The sequence below is a fragment of the Balaenoptera musculus genome, chromosome 1 (assembly GCF_009873245.2).
Source record: "Balaenoptera musculus isolate JJ_BM4_2016_0621 chromosome 1, mBalMus1.pri.v3, whole genome shotgun sequence".
Taxonomy (NCBI): Eukaryota; Metazoa; Chordata; class Mammalia; order Artiodactyla; family Balaenopteridae; genus Balaenoptera; species Balaenoptera musculus.
The window spans coordinates 85,719,715-85,740,639 of record NC_045785.1 but is presented as its reverse complement, the minus strand read 5'-3'; the positions used below and the strand labels follow the sequence as shown (position 1 = coordinate 85,740,639).

General features: G+C 36.3%; 1 protein-coding gene across 1 annotated transcript in view; it reads left to right on the top strand.

Moving 5' to 3' along the window:
• DPYD (dihydropyrimidine dehydrogenase) overlaps nucleotides 1–20,925 on the top strand; it is a 794,060-nt gene that overhangs the window by 511,618 nt on the left and 261,517 nt on the right. The window contains 1 exon segment of the mRNA XM_036825276.1: nucleotides 19,305–19,373. Coding sequence (XP_036681171.1) covers nucleotides 19,305–19,373 — 69 coding nt within the window.

Here is a 20,925-nt window from a genome sequence, read left to right as displayed (position 1 = left end):
AAAACCAAATGGTTCTGAAGAACCTAGGGACAGGATGGGAATAAAGATGCAGATGTGGAGAATGGACTTGAAGACACAGGGGGTGGGAAGGGTAAGTTGGGACAAAGTGAGAGAGTGGCATGGACATATATACATTACCAAATGTAAAATAGATAGCTAGTGGGAAGCAGCTTCATAGCACAGGGAGATCAGCTCAGTGCTTTGTGTCCACCTAGAGAGGTGGGATAGGGAAGGTGGGAGGGAGACTCAAGAGGGAGGAGAAACAGGAATGTATGTATATGTATAGCTGATTCACTTTATTATCCAGCAGAAACTAGCATACCATTGTAAAGCAATTATACTCCAATAAAGATGTTAAAAAAAAAAGAAAAAACTGTAAGAAATTAGACTGCCCTCTTTTTAAAGCATCCTATATTGTGACATGTTTTTTCAGGTTCTCAATGAAAAGTGATTTAATAGCAAATTCTGACAAAATGGGAACTGAAAAAGTTAATGGTCCTTAAACATCAATATGACTGGATTTCTCTTTCTATTCTAATCATTTCCTTCATCTTTTTTATAGTAAGACAGGTGATATTGAATAGTTGCCATATCTACTAATCAGAAGTACAGCAAATATATGTAAGACACCCTACCTGGGAAAATAAAGCATATAAGGGTCCCTGCCATCAAAGGTGTATACACTTGGGAAGACACGACAAATGTATCCAAAATAATTAATTTAAAAGAGACTATTTTATAAAATTCATATCTTCACAAGCTGTAAATGCTACTGGAGTAAACACACACACACACACACATACACGCATACCAGATAGTGTAACTCTATCAAAGAAAAGGGATGATGCTATAGGGATGTCAGGAAAAACTTTGTCAGTATAAGGCATGGAAGATGCCATAATTGTCTGATGAGTTATCTCATTGAAATATGGAACAAACTCAGGAGCCTAGTGGTTTTTCTTGCCTTCTTTTCTTTCTTTCTTTTCTTTTCTCTTTCTTTCTTTCTTTCTTTCTTTCTTTTTTTTTTCTTTTTTTTTTTTTTATTTTTTTTTTTTTGTTTTTTTTTTTTCTTTTTTGTTTTTTGGTTTCTTTCTTTCTTGTCTTTCTTTCTTTCTTCTTTCTTTTATCTTCTTTCTTTCTCTTTCTTCTTTCTTCTTCTGGCTGTGCTGGGTCCTTCGTTTCTGTGCGAGGGCTTTCTCTAGTTGTGGCAAGCGGGGACCGCTCTTCATCGTGGTGCGCGGGCCCCCCACTATCGCGGCCCTCTCTGTTGTGGAGCACAGGTTCAGACGCGCAGGCTCAGTAATTGTGGCTCACGGGCCTAGCTGCTCCGTGGCATGTGGGATCTTCCCAGACCAGGGCTCGAACCCATGTCCCCTGCATTGGCAGGCAGATTCCTCAACCACTGCGTCACCAGGGAAGCCCCTCTAATGGTTTTTTTCTTATTGTAATGAAGTGTTGTTTCTCAAAGATGGAGATTATGGAAGGATTACTGATCAGTTTAGTTAGGATGGATGACTGGCTATAACACTAGCTTCAAAGGAAGTCCTTGAGAAAATATGTAAGACTGATAGTAGTTTCCCCCGTTTTTTTCATTCTGCAAGTCTCCTAGAGGTTTTTTGTTTGTATGTTTTTCTTGAAGTTGTTTTCTTCTTCCTCATAGCTTCAGGAAGGGGTAGGGTGGCTTCATAGGAAGTAAAAACCAGCATGCTACTGGCAAAGACATTTTAATTTGGTAAAGAAAATTTAGTGAAAAGTAGGGGAAGTTGATGAGTTTCGTTAAAAAAGAATGAGATGCCTAGTTTATAAAGATTCTTTAGAGTGATTCTAAAAATGTTCATTGACTTTTTGATATTGAGCTGCATGAGCTGCTTGTATATTTTGTAGATTAATCCTTTTCAGTTACTTCCTTCGCAAATATTTTCTCCCATTCTGAGGGTTGTCTTTTCGTCTTGTTTATGGTTTCCTTTGCTGTGCAAAGCTTTTAAGTTTCATTACGTCCATTTGTTTATTTTTGTTTTTATTTCCATTTCTCTAGGAGGTGTGTCAAAAAAGATCTTGCTGTGATTTATGTCATACAGAATGATGTAAGTCAGAAAGAGAAAAATAAACACCATATGTTAACACATGTATATGGAATCTAAAAAAAAAAAAAAGTGGTTCTGAAGAACCTAGGGGCAGGACAGGAATAAAGACAGAGACGTAGAGAATGGACTTGAGGACATGGGGAGGGGGAAGGGTAAGCTGGGACAAAGTGAGAGAGTGGCATGGACATATATACACTACCAAATGTAAAATAGATAGCTAGTGGGAAGCAGCTGCATAGCACAGGGAGATCAGCTCGGTGCTTTGTGACCACCTAGAGGGGTAGGATAGGGAGGGTGGGACGGAGACGCAAGAGGGAGGGCATATGGGGATATATGTATACTTACAGCTGCTTCACTTTGTTATACAGCAGCAACTAACACAACAATGTAAAGCAATTATACTCCAATAAAGATCTTAAAAAATATAATCATTGACAAAGTTATTCAAGATGAAATGAACAGAGGAAGAAGCTGACACTTTAAACCAGACCAAAGGCCAAGTCAGGCAATAGAAATGCTTCAATACTGCTTGCTGTTAGCATGCATAGTAAGATACAGGTTGTGAACTAAAATACTTTGCACCTAGAGAGACTTGATTCTTAGCAGTTTTATAGATACAGCATACTTAGTGGAGAGTGATGGCTTTTCTGCAAATAAATAAGAAGACAGTAAGAAATGGAGTGGGGCAGAGTATCTGTATATGAGAAAAAAAACACCATTGAAGCATAAGTATTTTTAGGCGATGAGCATCTTGCTCTGCCAGTTAAAAAGCCCAAGTTAATTTTCCACCATGGGTCCCTTCTGATGCACATCAGTAAAATGACACCATGAAACTGATACCAGACCAAAACTATACATGTCCTTTAATACATGAAATGTAGCCACTAATTTGCTTTGAGTGAATTTTTTCTAGCAGTTCTTAAGACCAAAGTATATGATAGAGATAATATTCCATATAATGAGGTTCTCAGAACCTATAGCTTATTGGTTAAGGTATTTTGATACAATGAGTCCTTTACCAGAAATTGCTTGTGCACTCAACCAAGGCTGGTAACCAGTTGATAAAAAGACTAATTGTAATAAATCACAATTCAATAAGAAGGACTTTGCCTAGATAGGACAAAAATTTAAGGTTAAGGATTTTTCCTTTCAATTTATAGAATTTGTGTGTGTGTGTGTTTGTGTGTGTGTGTGTGTGTGTGTGTGTTTGTTTGGCTGAGTAATTCAGGCTCATAGGTGGCTGGATCATTGTAGAGTTATTGGGGTGGTTGATTAAGGGGAAGTGTATGTGTATATGTATGCATATAATATATATATGATTTCTAAGCATACATATGTATATATTATTTACATAAATAATTTGGGGGAATATATTATACATTTAGCCAATGCAGTAAATATCTCTGGCTTGGCTGATTAATATCTACTGAGAAATAATACTCCAAGTCATTAGAACATATTAAAAGAGGAAAGGGATTGCTTAGCCTGATTCAAGAGGCATACCCAAGAGTATCTTGAAGGGGGAAAGGAAAAAAAAAAACTCTTGACAGTAACTTCCTACTTACTATATTGTGAATTCTTCCTAAAGAAATAATAAAAATTCATGTTACTTAAAGTATACTGAAGGAAGCATTTAATAGTATACTGTAGCAAACAGTTCTTTACTAAGCAGAAGATGGATTGGGTAACACATGAGGTCTACATTTGTATCTCTTTTCCTTCCTATCTGTCTCTCATTGAACACTTTTGTCTCAAGAAAAGAACAGCATGGTGCCCAAAGAAGCTTGCACTCAGTCTTTACAATTCTGCATTCATTCCTTTATTTAGTAAAAATGTAAGAGGTTTTTGTTTTGCTTTTATGCTTTTTGTTCCATATACAAGGCCAGGAGCCATTTGCCCTTTGTTCTTGGTTGTTGAAAAATGTAGCATATGGTAAACTTTTTCACTGAATAGGCATTCATGATCATGCATGTGAAAATGCATTAGAAGAATTTATGAGACATGTGGGGACATGGGCTGCATCTGATACTAAAATCCTCATCACGTGCTTTTATGGTATTCTACTGTGATGACTTGTTTGGTGGGGGAGGTAAGGACACCTCACTATTCCTTTGTTAACTGACAGAACAATTGGAGGTAGTTGTAAATAATTCCAAAGGTCTAAACAGAAATTTGTTTTTTAAATCAAATTATTATGGAGGCTGTTCTCTGCCATATTCTAAGTAATTAAAATAATCAGTGCTATAGTTTTTACAATGCTCTTTGAAAATATATAGTAATTATCAAAACAAAGCGTTTGATGACCCAAAATTTCAGTCTTATGCCTTTTCCCCAACTCTTAACTGTGTATACTTTTATACAGTAATTCCTAAGACATGTGAATGCTTATAAATTTATTTTTTAAATAAACTTTCAAATTGGCAAATCTTATATAGTAGGGAATATGTATAATCTACCTTTAATATAGAGGACTACAAATTCCAGCCATACAATTACTTTATTTTGAAAGGCTACTTTTATTTGTTGTGAAAGTTTCAAAGATCATGTAATTATATGTGGGATATGGGAGAGAAAAGATTACAAAACAAACACTTCATTGCTGTTTCTTAAAAACAGCATTTATATCACATCTGTGCAATCATGAGCAAGCTGGAAAGTATGAACAATGAGCAAAAAGAACATTTAAGAGAAAAACTTCTTAATTTTTAAACTTTAAATATATTATTGTGAAAAAACATCAAATTTTAAACTCTGAAAAGGTCCTTCAGAGTTTGCTTTGGATTAGAAGTGCTAATACATTGATTATTGACAAATGTGACTTTACCTCAGCCGTTGAAATAGCTAATATTGATGTTAGAAATATTTTATGAAATAACTCACTAAAGCAAAGAAATTTGGGGATTTTTTCCCATGTGCTTAATGAGATGTATACCCTTTTCATGCATTGTAAATATTAGTGCATATGTATTATCTTAGAGGTATATAAGTACGGCTTGAATAGCATTTCTTGATTTGAATTAGGCTACTCTGCCTTTTCGTATCTTCATTTAACAGGTGATGTGAATTTAACAGGGACTTTGTTGTACACTCTGTTTTATTTTTATAGTATGCAAATAAGTTCAAAATGCCAACACATTCATTATGCTGTGTAAAGTTTATACCGGAAAGGTTCCAATCACTTTGAAAAAGATCCTGTCATTATTTCTGTCGTAAATCACTATGCCAAGCTTCTGAGAAGGAACATTTTGAACTGAAATTTGAAATATAGATGAAACCCAAAGATGTTTACAAAATGTGGAAATATCTTTGGTTGATTCCCAAGTATCAACAGCATATTAAGGCAGGGAATCATTTATCAAAATTCAATGATACAATGAATGTTTTATTAGTTGAGTATCATTAATCATTATCCTGAAAAGTGCAGCATGTTAGAGGGTTTGTTTCCACTGCTGTTTACCAAAGTGCCCCTTGTTGGCAGATGCGGCTCCTCCAGGTGGAGGAGGTGGAAACACATGAGTCCCCACATGGAAATAGCTTCCTGTTCAGAAAGGTCTGATGAGGTGAGGGAAACTGTGGTGGGGATGGGATATGATGAAGAGGAGAAGGAAAGCAGGAAAAAAAACTGAAGATGGCATCATTTGTGTAAACAGAGAGTGCACAGGATCATTAGTTTATTCAGTCATCTGGCTTTCCCTCAGCGCCTTCTCTGTGCCTGTCTCAAGGTGGGCACTGAAGCAGGTGGTTTCATGGGGAGAAAGGTGATGACTGACTACTTACAGAAGTGCATAGGGGAAGGGCAGGAGCAATGGCAATACACGTGTCTCATGCAGAGCATGGGTGAGGAGAAAAGCTTCCCGCTTTATGGTCTAAAGTGTGTGTTCTTCAGACGTCTCAGGAAAGGGGACGGCTGCTAACCCCTCCCCCACTCTCCAGACCTTCCTCATTGCAGCACACTGCTCTATCCTTCACGTGCTACCTGTTGGCAGTATGGGCCCTCTTTGGGTCTTCCAAATAGGGAATCATACATGTCTGGGGCTCAAAGTTCTTAGAATTTTTTCTGAGTGAGTAGGAAAAAAATTTTAATCTCAATTCTGATAAAACAGTTTAAGCCAAGAAACAAAATTTAATGAAAGGTGTCCTAGATATTAGTGAATTTCCTAATATTTCAGTGAAATCTAAAAAGAATTTTTAAATATCTTTAAAATGTGAATCGATCTATAAAGTTTGATCCTGTGGATCTGCCTCTTTTTTTTTTTAAACTGCATTAATTTACAAATATGCCCACAAGATGACACTACCAAAAGATCAAAGGAGCATATAAAGATGATGCTTTCTACCCTTTCCAATGACATATTTTTAAAAGTCTTATCAGTGGATGTTTAAAACCAAAGTGGTGCACTATTTCAAAATGTCATTGTTTGCACTCTAACTAAATTGTAGAAAATGGCAAATCTGAATATGGCATTATTCTCTTAATCATAAAAAACCATTGAATTTCACTGAAAAGTATTTAATGTCAAATATATAAAGCCATGTTATTCTCAGAATAACCCCTATGAAAAAAGCGTGGGAAGCCAAGTTATTCCCATTTTATAGATCAGGTAGCTGATGCAAAAAGACATTTAAATGACATGTTAGTATTTGATTATTCATTTCACAAGTAAGGGGCATCACCATATATTGCCAGCACTGTTCTGTATCCAAAACAAAGGTTCTTACTTTAGTGGAGCTTACATTTGCACTGAGGCAAGAAAGACATTAACTATATTAAATAAAATGATATAATGGAAAGTTCCATGGGAAAGAAAATAGAGCTGGGAGGGGATGGTTTGCAGTCTTAAGTAAAGTGTCACTGAGGCAATGACATTGAGCAGAGGAATGGAAGGAAGTGTGGGAGAGTGCCTGTGGATGTCTAGGGAAGAATATGTAAGGTTGAAGAAGTCCCGAACAGAGTCAGAGTCTCCAAAGGGTGGGCAGCATGTTTCCACAGTGAACTGGATTTAGGGCTTCCTATAGAATTTCTGTGAGGTAATAGCATATAGTTGGGAAAGAGTAAGTTGTTTGTTTTTAGAAGTCCCTGACTTCTTAAAAACATTGCATTTGGGCTTGCCTGGTGGCGCAGTGGTTGAGAATCTGCCTGCCAATGCAGGGGACACGGGTTCGAGCCCTGGTCCAGGAAGATCTCACATGCTGCGGAGCAACTGGGCCCGTGAGCCACAACTACTGAGCCTGCGCGTCTGGAGCCTGTGCTCCGCAACAAGAGAGGCCACGATAGTGAGAGGCCCGCACACTGCGATGAAGAGTGGCCCCCGCTTGCCGCAACTAGAGAAAGCCCTCGCACAGAAACGAAGACCCAACACAGCCAAAAATAAATATTAAAAAAATAAATAAATAAAACAATCTTATTAAAAAAAATTGCAACTTTAAAAACAAAACAAAACAAAAAACATTGCACTTAACAAATATTTATTGCATTTCAGCTATTCTTTTATTTATTTCTACACTCAACAAATATTTTGTGAGTTCCTAGTATGTGTCAGGTACATTAGTAAACAGAACAGGCAATCCCAGCCCACAAGGGACATAGGCTGAGATGGAAGACACAGCCAACGTCCTCCAGAAGCTTACCATCCAGAACTTAAGACACAATACCACTAACTCACACAACAGGATTATCTAATTGAATATGCATTAAACGTGCAATCATAGTTAATGAGAGCAAAAGAGCTACATCTCATAAAATAATTACAATAACAGTATTTACATAAAATTTTCATTTGGGATTTAAAATCTTTACAGAAAATGTTTCCATAATCTTTATAACGCCCATGTGTTATATGTATAGTATTGGAAGAAGCGCCCAGACTATTTAAGGTAGTGCATTATTCCATGTAATTATCTTGAGAGGTTTTTTTAAAATTAATACTTTATTTTTAACCTCTTTTTTAACCTCAGATTCCTATATCACATTTTAATACTGTATTTATTAACCTTATTAATTTATGAAGGCATTTCATTAAATGAATATTTGTTATAGCCTCTAAATAGAAAAAGTTTAAAATTGGAATACAGATACTTTATAACATATTTCAAGTCAACTCCTTTATGTGCCTTTGAAAGGCTGTGTCCCTGAATGAACCACATCAATACAGGCAACATATCATGACCTTTTAAGTAAAAGAAAAATCAAATCTCATTCACAGGTTTTATGTAGGTGACACCATTTTTGTGTACAGTGAATTCAAATTTTATGACTTCAGTTGACTTACTGCAACCTCAGTGAAGGGTCAACAGTGATAGAACAACCTAAATCCAGTTAGACATCATAGGTTAAAGCCAGTGCCAAAATCATGCTATGAAGACAGTAAATGGCTTATAGGTATGAAAATATACGGTAGTCTTGGTAGTTTCATATATGAACTTTTTCTCCATTGTTGCAGCAAGTACTATAATCTTTACAAGGATGAACTGGAAAATTTTTTTAAATTAATAAAAAATAACAAAAGGCCATCTTTCCTTCTACAGACATTTGTTAAATTCACATTAGGTGCCATTCAGTGCTGAACCAAATGATAAGAAAATGAAGGTGAATAAAAATTAGCATGTTTTCCCATTGAGTGGAGTAAGGGAAGACAATGGTATAAATAAACATGCATCTGTGATATAGTGTGATAGGAACTGAGGTAGATGCATCACACTCAAATACCTAGTAAACACAGTAATTCTGTGTCTGAGATCATTGAGGGCAGTATGATAGAAGTTAGCTCTGTGTTAGAACTTGAAGAATGAATAGGAGATATACTGTCAGAGAAGTAGGGTCAACACAGGGAAAAGAATGGAAGCCAAAAAAAGTCTGGTGGCCCGTATATATAGTGTATTCAGTTTGGTGTGTCAAGATAAGGGGCAGCAAGGTGATTTGGGGCCAAATTATAAAGAGCCAACACTACCCTGTTTTCATTCCTTAACATGTTTAGGTGGTTAGGAAACAGCGATCATCTCATTGGGTCTTTCTCACTTGATCTTCCCTTTGACTTCATGATTTCCTAGGCAGTTCAGTCTGCCTATCTAGCTTAGATGGTACTTATGGAGTCACAGTGAAATAATACATTGAGCAAGAACACAGAAATAAGGTTAGCCTCTGAAAATAAAAGTAATAAAAATTGGCACGCATTGAGTGAAATGCATCATGTATAAAGATAAACCCACATAGTTTTCTATAAATGTGTGTTTAAGGAGCAAAGAAAAATGATTCAGAGAAAATATATTATAGGTAGAGAGTTTAAGATTTATATTTACTCTTGGTAGCTGTACAATCGTGAGTACTTAACCTCTTTAAATAAGTTTTTTTCTTTCCTATCTGTAAATTGGGGCTGATAATTTCCACTTTATCATGATTAGAGATAATAATGAAATGCTTAACATAGTGCTTGACACATGCAAGTACAGAGCAAGTGCTAATTCTTGTTGTTCTTGTTAAACTTAATAAAAGTGGTATCAGTTAGCTTTGGCTACATAACAAAACACCCCAAACTTAGTTGATTGAAGCAACTATGAATTTAGTTCACAATTCTGCATGCATGTTAGCGATTTGGGCTGAGCTAAGCTGTGTGGTTCTTCTGGTCTCAGCTGGTCTTACTCAGTCTATAGTCAACTTCCAGGTGGGCTATGTGCTGGCTGGTCCCGAGTGGCCTCAGCTGGATGGTTCATCCCTGTTCCATGTGGTCTCTGATCCTTCAGCAGGCTGTACTAGCTTGATCACATGGCTAGGCGGGATTTCAAGAGAGTAAACAGAAGAGGACAAGACCTCTTCAAGCTGTGGTTTGACACTGGCACAACATCACTTCTGTGATATTCTGTGGATTAAAACAAGTCACAAAGCCCACATTCAAAAGGCAGGTAAATAAATCCCCCACTTTATCAGAGTAGCTGCACAGTTACTTTGCAAGGGGGTATGGATACAGGGAGGGGAACGCTTTCTTTCAAATAGACTACCACAAGAGGGTTGAGGACACAAAATTAGCTAGAATCTCTAATGTAAATTGAAAGGATAGGAAATCAATATGGTATAGTCTTGATGTAGTCAAGAGGAACTTGGAGTCAAAAGACCTGAGCTTAATCCCTGCCTCTGCTATTGATTTACTTTATGCTGGTAAAGTAAATTATCTGTGCTCATTATTCTCAATATAAGGTTTTCTAAGTTCAAAATTATTATGTGGAATAAATGAGATAATGTATGTGAAAATGTGTATTAAGTGTAAATCTATAAACAAATATAATGGATTCTTATTCATTGATATAAAGTATACTTTATAAAATGTGAGAGGTTCTTGAACTTCTTACCTTGTACCACCTACCTGTCCTTCTCATTCTCTCTGTAGAATGTAGAAATTTACTTACATTTAGATATTGTAAATGTAATGCAATACATTATTTAACTGCTTGGATTACTTGCAATGTGTGTTACTTGCGCTTTCTTTTCTCAGCTACCTATTTCATTATTCCTTTGAGGCAAACATTTTTGAATACTAATTAAATATAAGGTACAATACTAGATACTAGATATATAGAGATGAAAAACTGGGCCCTGTCCCCAAAAACTTTGGTCATCTTTTGAAAGACATACAAACCACAGTTTAATACAATATAGTAAATGTTATGATAAAGACATGCAAAGGGTGCTATGGGATCTCAGAAGACAGGTGTCTGACACAGGGGAGGAGGGGTGAACAGGTAAGCCTTCCTGGGAAAGGTAATGGGCAAAAGAGGAGCAGGAATTTACTAGACAAAATAATCTAAAATTCAAAGCCAAATGCTCAGCTGATTAGAAACCATTGTTTTAACCCCTTGCCTGAATAAATCTGGTTTCAACCTATGCACCCAGCTCCATTGCCCTCGAAGTGTAGCCATTCATTTCCCCCAAAGCTAAACTGAACTCCTTGATATTCCTTAAGCAGAGCATATTCCTTAAACACAGCACCCTGTGCCTTTGTTTCTGCTGCTTACTACAACTGGAGTACTCTTGGCCTTTTCATTTCTAATCAGTTTCCAATAAATACCCATGGATGATTTCATAGTCGATTAAGAGTTCCTTTTCTCTGAGGCCTTCCCTGATTCACACAGATACAGATAATCACTCTTTCCTTTCTGCTCTCACTGTATTCTGGTTCATACACTATAATTATTTTTGTTTCAATTTACATATGTCTCCTTTATTATTCCATATGAGCACAAGGACCATTCCTTATTCATTCAGACAAAAGGAGTAGACATATGGTCAAGAGATTGCAGAATCCATGTTACATTCAGGAAGCAAAGTAATTCAGTGCGGTTGGAGCAAATGTCCCATTGTGGTATTGTATAGCATATTAAAGAGTTAGATTTTATCTTGAACTTGGATTTGAAGCAGAGGTGTGATATGATCAGGTTTGTCTCTTAGATAGATCTGGCAGATGACATAGGCTGATATCAGAGATGGGGAGACTAATAAGGAAGGTACTTCAGTAATCCAGGGGAGCAGTGGTGAAGGTCTTAACTAAGACAGTCGTGATGAAGAGTCAGGAACACCTAGAAGAGATATTTGATGAGTAAACTAGAGCAATACTTCTCAGACTATCCTGCATGTTAGAATTATCTGGAGATCCTTGACAAAGCACTGATCCCTGGGCCTAACTACATATAGATCTTGGGGTTATGTTTTTAGCTCTCCAGGTGATTTCAGTGCTCAGCCAAGTCTGAGAACCAGTGGACTAGAGAGTATTTGGTAAGTAATGGGATGTAGGCAATGAGGGAGAAATGAAGAAAGAATATCTCCTCCGTGTTTTCTAACTTGGGACAAAAGGGTAGAGTATAAGCAAATTTAATGTGGGGAAAATGCAAATTCAGGGTGGAGAAATTTAAGTTTGATTTGGGGCAAGTTGAACATAGGTGCTCAAAGATAGTTGAATATGCTGTTCTTGCACTCAGGAGAAAGACACAGGTTGGAGGTGTTTACTTTGTGAATTTTCTGCATATAGGTATTCTCTGAATTCATTGTGAACATGATGTCTATGTTAAAAGAGGACCATGAGTAGAACCTGGGGACATCAACGTGGAAAAGGTGGCTAAAGGCAGGAGAGCCTGAGAAGGAATTGCAAAAATAGGAAAAATAGGGATAAAAGGAGGTATCTCCAAAGCTCATACAGAGGAGGGTCTCAGGAAGCTGGAGGTGGTTACCTGTCTCAGTGCTGGAAAGAGTTCCAGTATAGATTTGGGCTGAAAAGTATCTAATAATTTTGCCAAGGTTACAGCTGACCTAGGGTAGATCAGTTGCTAAATACAGTGGGGACGGAAGCTACATAAAAACCTAGCAAGAAGTGATGAAAAGGAGAGGAAAAAACAGCAGTTACTGTAGTTCCTGAATAGTCTACAGTGGTTTTTTATTTCTTGTTCTAGTGGAAAACATCTCTGATTTTCTATGGACACTATGTGCATATTTTATAGCTTTGAACCTGACTTTTCTGTATTAAGAATAGTTGTGTAAGCAAGGTAGTTGTGGGTCCCAAAATAAGCAAAGAAAATGATAAATTTTAAAATAATATAGAAGACAGCTTTAAGAGTACTATTCTCATTTGCAACCATTAAATTAGCAGTAACCATATAAAATTTGAAGAGCTTATAAGTTTTACTTTTAATGTTCTACTCTCAATGTGTACATTTCAGGAAAATTGTACCAATCTCACTTTAGTATATTTGTACAGTGGTATAAAGAACATTTACAATTTGAATGTTGTACAATTAATTAATATTTAGTAAACATGTTTTCTTAGTTTTAAATGTCTTTGAAAATCACATGTCCCATGCTATTTTTCCTCCTCAATATAATATAATCCCAGTAGTGTTAGCAATGATTTTGTTAAATTGTTTGACAAAACCTAACTCGGCCACTTGTAATTTACAATTGTTCACCTTTGTCACTTTGCAGTTTTTCCGTACTAAAAAATTTAGGTTGTCTGGAAGCTGAATTGTTGACTGAATTTCCAATATAGTTCACAGTATGATTACAGAATACCAAATCAGTGTTTCCAACCTGTGTTCTAGGCATAGACGGTAAATATTTGGGAATTTGACAAGACGGCCTGCTGGTAACTACTTGGAAATTTTATGTTGCTCTTCACCTTAATTTCTGATGTGCAGACTTTACTGTCATTCAGATTGAAAAAATAAATACTTAATAAAATCATTTATTCCATAAGGAAATGAATTATAAAAAAAATAATTTGACTATGAATCGTGATTCTTTAAAAGTTTGGAAGGATGACAGTTGAAGCCATTTAACACTACTTTTTCTTGTTGCAGAGTAAGTGTCCTGTCGTTTTTAACCTTTGAAGTATTTTTCAGGGAGAAACAACACCCAAAATTTGATTCATAAATTATTATAGATTCATCATCACCTCTTGCCTTTTCAACAGCTTCTTCCTCTTTTCCACATCATTTCCACCGGCATAAAAACATACTCAAATATAGTCCATTTAAAAAAATATATATCTCACTAGACCTCCCACGGCCCTTCATCTGCTGCCTCATTGCTCTTTGAGCTAGCCCACAAAAACTATTAGAGAGCTTTGTGTATCCGTTCTCTCACTCCTTCATATTCTGTTCATTCCATCGACTCCAGTCTGACTTCTGTCTTCCCTGTTTCACCGACACCCTTCTTGTAAAGCTTACCAATGGCATCTGTACTGCCAAATCCTGTGAACACTTCTCTGTTTTCTTACACCAGCTGTCAGAAGCATTCATCCGTGTTGATTGCTCCTTACTTTTTGGAACACTTCCCTCTCTTAGCATTTTCATGTGGCTCTGGGTTAATCTTCATCTCTTTCATTTTCTCTATTTTATTCTATTCTGTTTAGAAGTCACTAAGCCAGGTAGGTTTAAATACCATTATATGTTGAAGTCTCTACAATGTTCACTTTCATCCCTAACCTCTTCAGTGAATTCTAGACTCATGTATCCAGTGGCACACTTGATGTTATCACTAATGGGATGCTTGCTAGACATTTTATATGTAATATATTAAAAATTGAACCTCTTAACAGTCCCCCACTTGTTACTGCACTACGCTTTGTTCCATCTTGGTGAAGTCTCTATGCTCCACTCAGTGGCTCAAGCCAATAATCTAGGGATCATCCTTAATTCTTTCTCTCCTCTCACCTCCTGAGTCTAACCATTGATTCGCCTTGTTGGTCTTAGCTCAGAATTCCACTTCTTGGTATCACCATGAATATTATGCAAGCCACATTATTTCAACTCAACTGGACTCTTTGCTTTTACACTACAGCCCCTCATTCCATTCTCTATAAAGTAGCCAGAAGCATCTTTTGAAAATGTAAATCGGATCATTTTATCACCCTCCTTTAAACCTTTCAGTGGTCTCCCATTATACCTACAATAAAATCCAAACTCCCACAGGTTTCAGCCTCCAGAGATATGGTTACTGCCTGCTTCTCTCGTCTCCTCTTACACTCTTCTTGCCCTGTCATGGAATACCATCTACAAAGGGCTTCTCTTTTTAAGTATATCATGCTCACTCCTACTTCAGAGTCTTTGCACGTGCAGTTTCCTCTACCTGGAATGCCACTTTTCACTCAGGTCCCAATCCATTCTTCTGTGTGAGGTGCCTTCTTATCTTTTGATTTCTCAACTCAGAGAGCCCTTTACTGACCATCATCTAATGAGGCTCTGTGCACCCCTGTGATTCTCCATCTTGCTCTCCTCTATTTTTCCTTAATCTTGACCTGGAAATAGTCCTAATAATGTATTTTTTAAATGAATTCTTCCCTCCCTAAAAATGTAAGCTGCAGGAAGGTAGGGACTTTTCCTCTTTTGCTCATCACTTTTGAGTTACAGTTACTGGCGCATAGAGGGTCTCAAAAAATACTGGTTAAATGTTGATAAACAAAGACTCTGAATCAATATCTTAAACTCCTCTGCATGTCATCCAGTGCCTACCACAGCAGATGCTCAGCTTCCATATTAATTGATTAACTGGCATTGTTTGAATCTCTCACTAGACTGTGTATCAAAAAATGTAGGATATAGTTATGTATAGACTCATCCAATAATGTTTTAAAATTTAGCCATGAAAAACGGAGCGCTTAGAAATGGCATAAATTAAATGAAAGATAGGGAAATGTTACTTGATTTTAAAAATGTTTCATTGGGTATTCATTTCTAGTAACATTTCATGATGTTTCACAATGTAAAATACACATCAATTCTTTTTTTTTCCACAGGAAAAAAGTAACCTATCTTCCTTTGTTTGATTAAAAACTAAGCACAGAAAAACACTGAAGGGCTTTCTAATCATCAAAGAAAGATTAAATTCTGTCCAGTGTTCTTTTAGTGTTAATGTCTTTTAGCCTGACTTTTCGAAAAATCCTAATATCTTTTAATAAAAAATAAAATAACTTGGAGTCATCATTATTCCTCTGAAATAGAATGTTACCGTATATTTTCACAAACTATCCCTTGGTTTTAGATAAAGATTTCTAGACTTCTTAGATAATTTAACATTTAAAAATAGTGTATAAAGTTATTTTTCCCTTAAATTTACTTGACAGAAAAAAAATGCTTAGGAAGTTATTTTAAAAGTGACAATTTTAGTTTTGCATGTAGTAGTAATTGTCAAGACTGTCAGTGATAGAAAATAGAATATAACTTGGGTTTTCTTAAGCCAAAAGTGGTATTTATTGGTTCACTTGTACAGGCATGTTAGTGGTACACCTGACTTAAAAGGGGCGGAGACATCTCTCCATCTTGCATCTCTACTTTCCTCTGTCTCTGCTTTGTTTTTACCTAGTTCAGTTAGCTTTGGGTAGGAGTGGGAGGGTTGGGTTGGTTAAGTAAGCTGTCAGTGATTACCAGCTACTCTGAACATACTTCATTCCAGTTCAGGGACCAAAGAGGAAAAAAGCCTTTAACTCCCCAGCTCCATTGAAGGACTTTAATGAGACCAGAGTAGTTGATCACTGTGATTAACCCTGTTGGGGATATTTTCCCAGCTTTTTGGGCCGGAAGGTAAAGTCTGTTTTTAGATGATGAGGAAAGAAGGAGGTAGTGCTCGGCTGCTCAGAGCGTACAAATAAAACTTGTATTTGTTCAACATAATGCATCTCTCCCACCTGTGGTCACCCTTCCCCAATGACAGTGTGCCCCAAATCATATCTAGTCACTGCGTTCCTAGGCATTTGATGGCACCAGTGTTCTCAAAGTTCAGGAAAATTCTCTGGGTGATACTTACTTCTCTCCATCAAGCTCAAGTGTAGTGCCTCGTGATCCTCAGACCTTATAAGGCAAATGACGATTTTAACCAATCCAGACACAATCAATATATATTTGAAGCAAAAGCAGCTTTATCAAAATAAAAATCGCCATTCAGTAAAGAGGAACTATCTTAGTCACTAGTTGAGAGCATCTATCATATCCAGTTGTCAGTGCTAGTAAACCTTACTTCCCTGGAAGTGGCTTTCTTGGTCAGCCCGTCTGCCTACCTGGATCCTGCCCAGTAGAAGCCTCTCCCCTGTTGTCCTCCGTGGCACCCTGAGAGGGACACTGGGGAGTAGGACACTGTGCTGATTTAGCAGCTACTTCATATTTGTACAGGAATGTGAACTCGGGGATGCTTTGTCATAACTGGAGGCATGTTTTGTTTTTGTTTTTGTTTTTTGTCTGTCTTGATTTGCTTTGAATAGTAAAACTCCCTAAAATCCTAGGTCTATTGTTTGTCTCTTTCACCACAGGAGAATTAATATTTAATGCTAAAGTCGTTTTTTAAGTCTGAATCTTTGGAGCTAACCCTGCCCTTGAAGTTTTACCAACAAGCTTGGGGAGTTTGCTCCTCCCCTAAATCCTTAGGTTAACCATTTTAAAAAAAATGTTTGTTTGTTTACTTGACGTCGAGGCCACTGAAGACAATAGGAATCTGTCACCTGCCCGCAGCCTTCATCCCAATTGATTTTCTTTTCAAATGAGGTCCCCCCCCCCTTTTTTCATGCAAGGATACACACAAGATGGTATTAATCTAGTCCCAGAAGATCTGGTGTCCCCTTTGGAATTCCTCCCTGGTCTGTCTTCTACCTGGAAAGTGGGGCAGATTGTCCCCAAGATCTTAGAGCACGTGGAAATGGCAGAAAGAGCATCTATTACTGAAGATGCACAATTAGGCTAGTGACCCTTTTTTGCTTGCAAATGGGCAAGTTTGGAATTTGACTTTTCACTTTCTTTTAACCCCTAGAGAAAAGGCCAAGGATCACTGTTAGGTATTTCTCTCAAATTCTTTAAAGCTGAATCCTAACTGGACACAAAAGTTGAATCCTGAACTCTGTGCATTCTTAATTTCCCTCCTCTATTCATCATCTACTTTTACTTTTCTCTCTCTACAGAGGAAAAGTAGAATCTGTCTACAGAGGAATCTCTTTGAATATACTGTTTCTCCTGGCTTCCTTTTTTTCCCTCATTGTTCTACTTTTATCTGACTAAAGTTCTGAGATTTTCTCAGTAACTCAGAATCAGCCTCTCAGATCTCTTGATTCTTCTTTCTTAATTGCTCCTTCTAGTTCACGAGTTCTATGTATTTTGACATCTGACCCTTTTTTCTATCGCCAAGACCAGCACTCTCAACTGCCCTGCTCACTCTTCACTCTGACTCGTATAATAATTATTTGCCAACAGTTTTCACCAATTGTTTATTTTTTTCCCCTTCTCTAACTCATGGTGTTCATGGTGTTTCTGCTTAATTTTAAAAGGATGAGCTGAAAAAGCAACTCTCTGTTCCTAAACCTTTAGTGCCCTCGTACGTTTATTCACTCAGTTTTACTATGTGCCAAACATCATGCCGGTTATTGTAGATAAAATGATGCATGATGCAGAGCATTCCAAGCACCCATGGAGATTACAGTCTATCAGGAGAGAAAAAATTGACCCAATCTTAAGGACAGACTTATTCAGTATTTCGAACTCTGGTATTCAGAACTCTCTCCAACGTATTTTCTGTCTTTCTCTTAATATTAAAAGCATTCATCTGACTTGTACAGCATATCTTTGTTTTGTTTTATTTTTTAGACATACATTAAAAAGCTGTATGTGGTAAGAGCCCAGTGGCTTTTAGTGGACTCTTCCACTGGACTCTGTGACTTTAGGCTTGGCACAAACTCTTTGTGTCAGAATCTCATAGTCTTTAAATGGTAATAATAAAAAGAATTACTGACATATATTGAAGATTTACATTAGGCCAGCAAAACGTAGTGGTCAAAAGCACAGACTGTCAGTCAAATTTCTGGGTCTGAGTCCTGGCTGTGCTCTTTATTAGCTCTGTGACCTTTACATATCAGTGCCTCAGCATCTTCATCTGTAAAATGGGGAGAATACTGTTGAGAATGATTAAGTAAGTTAATAAAGTAAAATCCATTAAAACATTACCTAGCACATCATTAGAGCCATAAAATCTTAGCAATTCAATTATCACTTTTCTAAGTAGGAAGGTACTATTGTGCATATTTAACCAGTGAGAAAACTGAATATCTTGCCCAGGGCCACACAGTTAGTGGTAGAGTCTGAGCTCTGATCTAGACATTCTGGCTTCAGAGCAGATACTAGTAAATACTACTCTTTGTAGCCTCCATTATAAGGTTACTGTAAGACTGTGGTTAAATAATCAATATTTAACAAACTCTAAAACTATAATTCACTCTGAATATGTAAGGGGTTATTATCCATACTATAATAAGATATGATTGAAGAAGACACTAATTTACTTCCTTTCCATACCTTGAAACCTTTTAGCTATACCAGTAATTATATTAATAAATATTTCTGTGTCCTTGTATAATTTAAACAACCCTTTCACATACACAAATCCGTGTAATTCCAACTATCACTTTTTGAGGTTGGCAAGGTCAGGATTATTATCTCCATTTTAAAAATGAGAATGCTGAGGATCAGAAAGTAACTTGCTCAAGTATTCAAAGAGAGTAAATGAGAAAGTCTCTAACGTAAGTCTGAAGCCCCAGATCTCATCCTTTGCTTCACTATAATGCCCTGCTGTTTTTTTAATGATTTCTTTCAACAGATGGAAAACCAATTTTTATAATATAGTTTATCATTATAAACATATATATATCATATACCCTTGTGTACAAAGGCATAACTATTTGATCTAATATTCTTTCCTTTCTCTTTTTAAAGATTGTGATTGCTAGCATCATGTGCAGTTACAACAAAAATGACTGGATGGAACTCTCCAGAAAGGCTGAGGTAATGATATCTTTCTAGTATATTTATTTTATTTCTTCTCTTCTATTTTTATTAGTTTTAAATAAAGAGCTGTCATGAAAAATAACCCAGTAGAAGTAAAATTGAATGGAAAATGGTAACTTAAAACATTTCTATTAAAATTTGTTTACACTATGTTTTCATTAAAATGATGGAAATGTAAATTTAAAAGGAATCTATTCTATAAAAGTGGTCCCTTGGATTTCACACACTGCCTAAAAATCCTTTATTCTTTGAATCCATATACTCTTTATTTGCATATTAAGCAAACTGTATATTATGATGGATGCCATGATAAAATTTAATTCTACCTTTGAGAGTCTAACTTGATCTTACCTTGCCTTTAGGCAAGCTAGTTTGACAGCGAGAAAAGAAATTTTGAATATAAAACTCTTGAATATTTAAAATATAAAAGGTTCATTTAATACTATTCTAGTTTGAATACAGACATGCATAAAATGGTAGGACAGAATGCTCCTGAATGGAACGCTAGTCAGCAGGTTTTCTATAATATAAATTGAATCTTGCACAAATGCAAACAACTAACCATGTGCCTCAAATTTGTATTTCAAATGGAAAAATACATAATTAAAATTGTATACTTATGTCCATCGTGTTGTCATGAAAAATACTGTAGACAGCTTGAGCTGGGGTTTTTTGAAAACCTCTCAGAAATATAGAAGACTAAATCTAACAATACTTATGAACTAAGGACTCTACATTATAAAATATTATAAAGCTTTCTATAGTGTTCAAAAATATTGATTGTACATTTTATTTGGATATCTTAAACCTGCGAGGGCAAAAATTATTTCTGGGGCTTGGATGGGTGAAATTAACATGATTAGTAATTGGCTTTATGATCTTTGTAGCTGGGTCAATTTTATACATGTATTTGCCTAATTGACCATGAAATCTTCCACAGAGCCCATGTTTGGCATGAGTTTTGCCAATTTAAAGCTTGACTATGATGAATGGCTTTATCACGCTACTAGCTTCTCTGCCTTCTGTAGAATAAAATACTTAAAGAATTTTCTTCAGTAATGAGCATTAATTTTTAAATAAGCAAATTTTACTTTTAAAAAGTCAAAAACCTTTATACATGTAACCAACTTAAAGATATTTTTCATATTTCTCCCATCCTATTCTTTAATTGTAGTTTAAAACTACAATTCGATATCATTTTCTAGGTTCTTATCGCAATCAATCAATCAATCAATAAAAGTAAAAGGGGAAGTAAGGAAGAAAAAAAAAGGAAAACATTAAAAAAAAAGAAAAAGATATGCCTTCCATTCAGTCATAACAGTCTGTGGGATCTCTCCACAGGAAAGCAATGTACATATCAAGAAGTTCAATCCATAGACGGTGACAATTAAAAAAAAACACTTCCCTCTAATCTTAAAATATGGACCAACTCAGGGTATAGCACATGAAGGAACTATCCCCAGGTCTTCACATCCCCCTGGAGGGCAGCGATAGGCAGCATGATTCCATCACAGCTTACATGGGAGACACCCAGTAAAGCTTTGTAGAG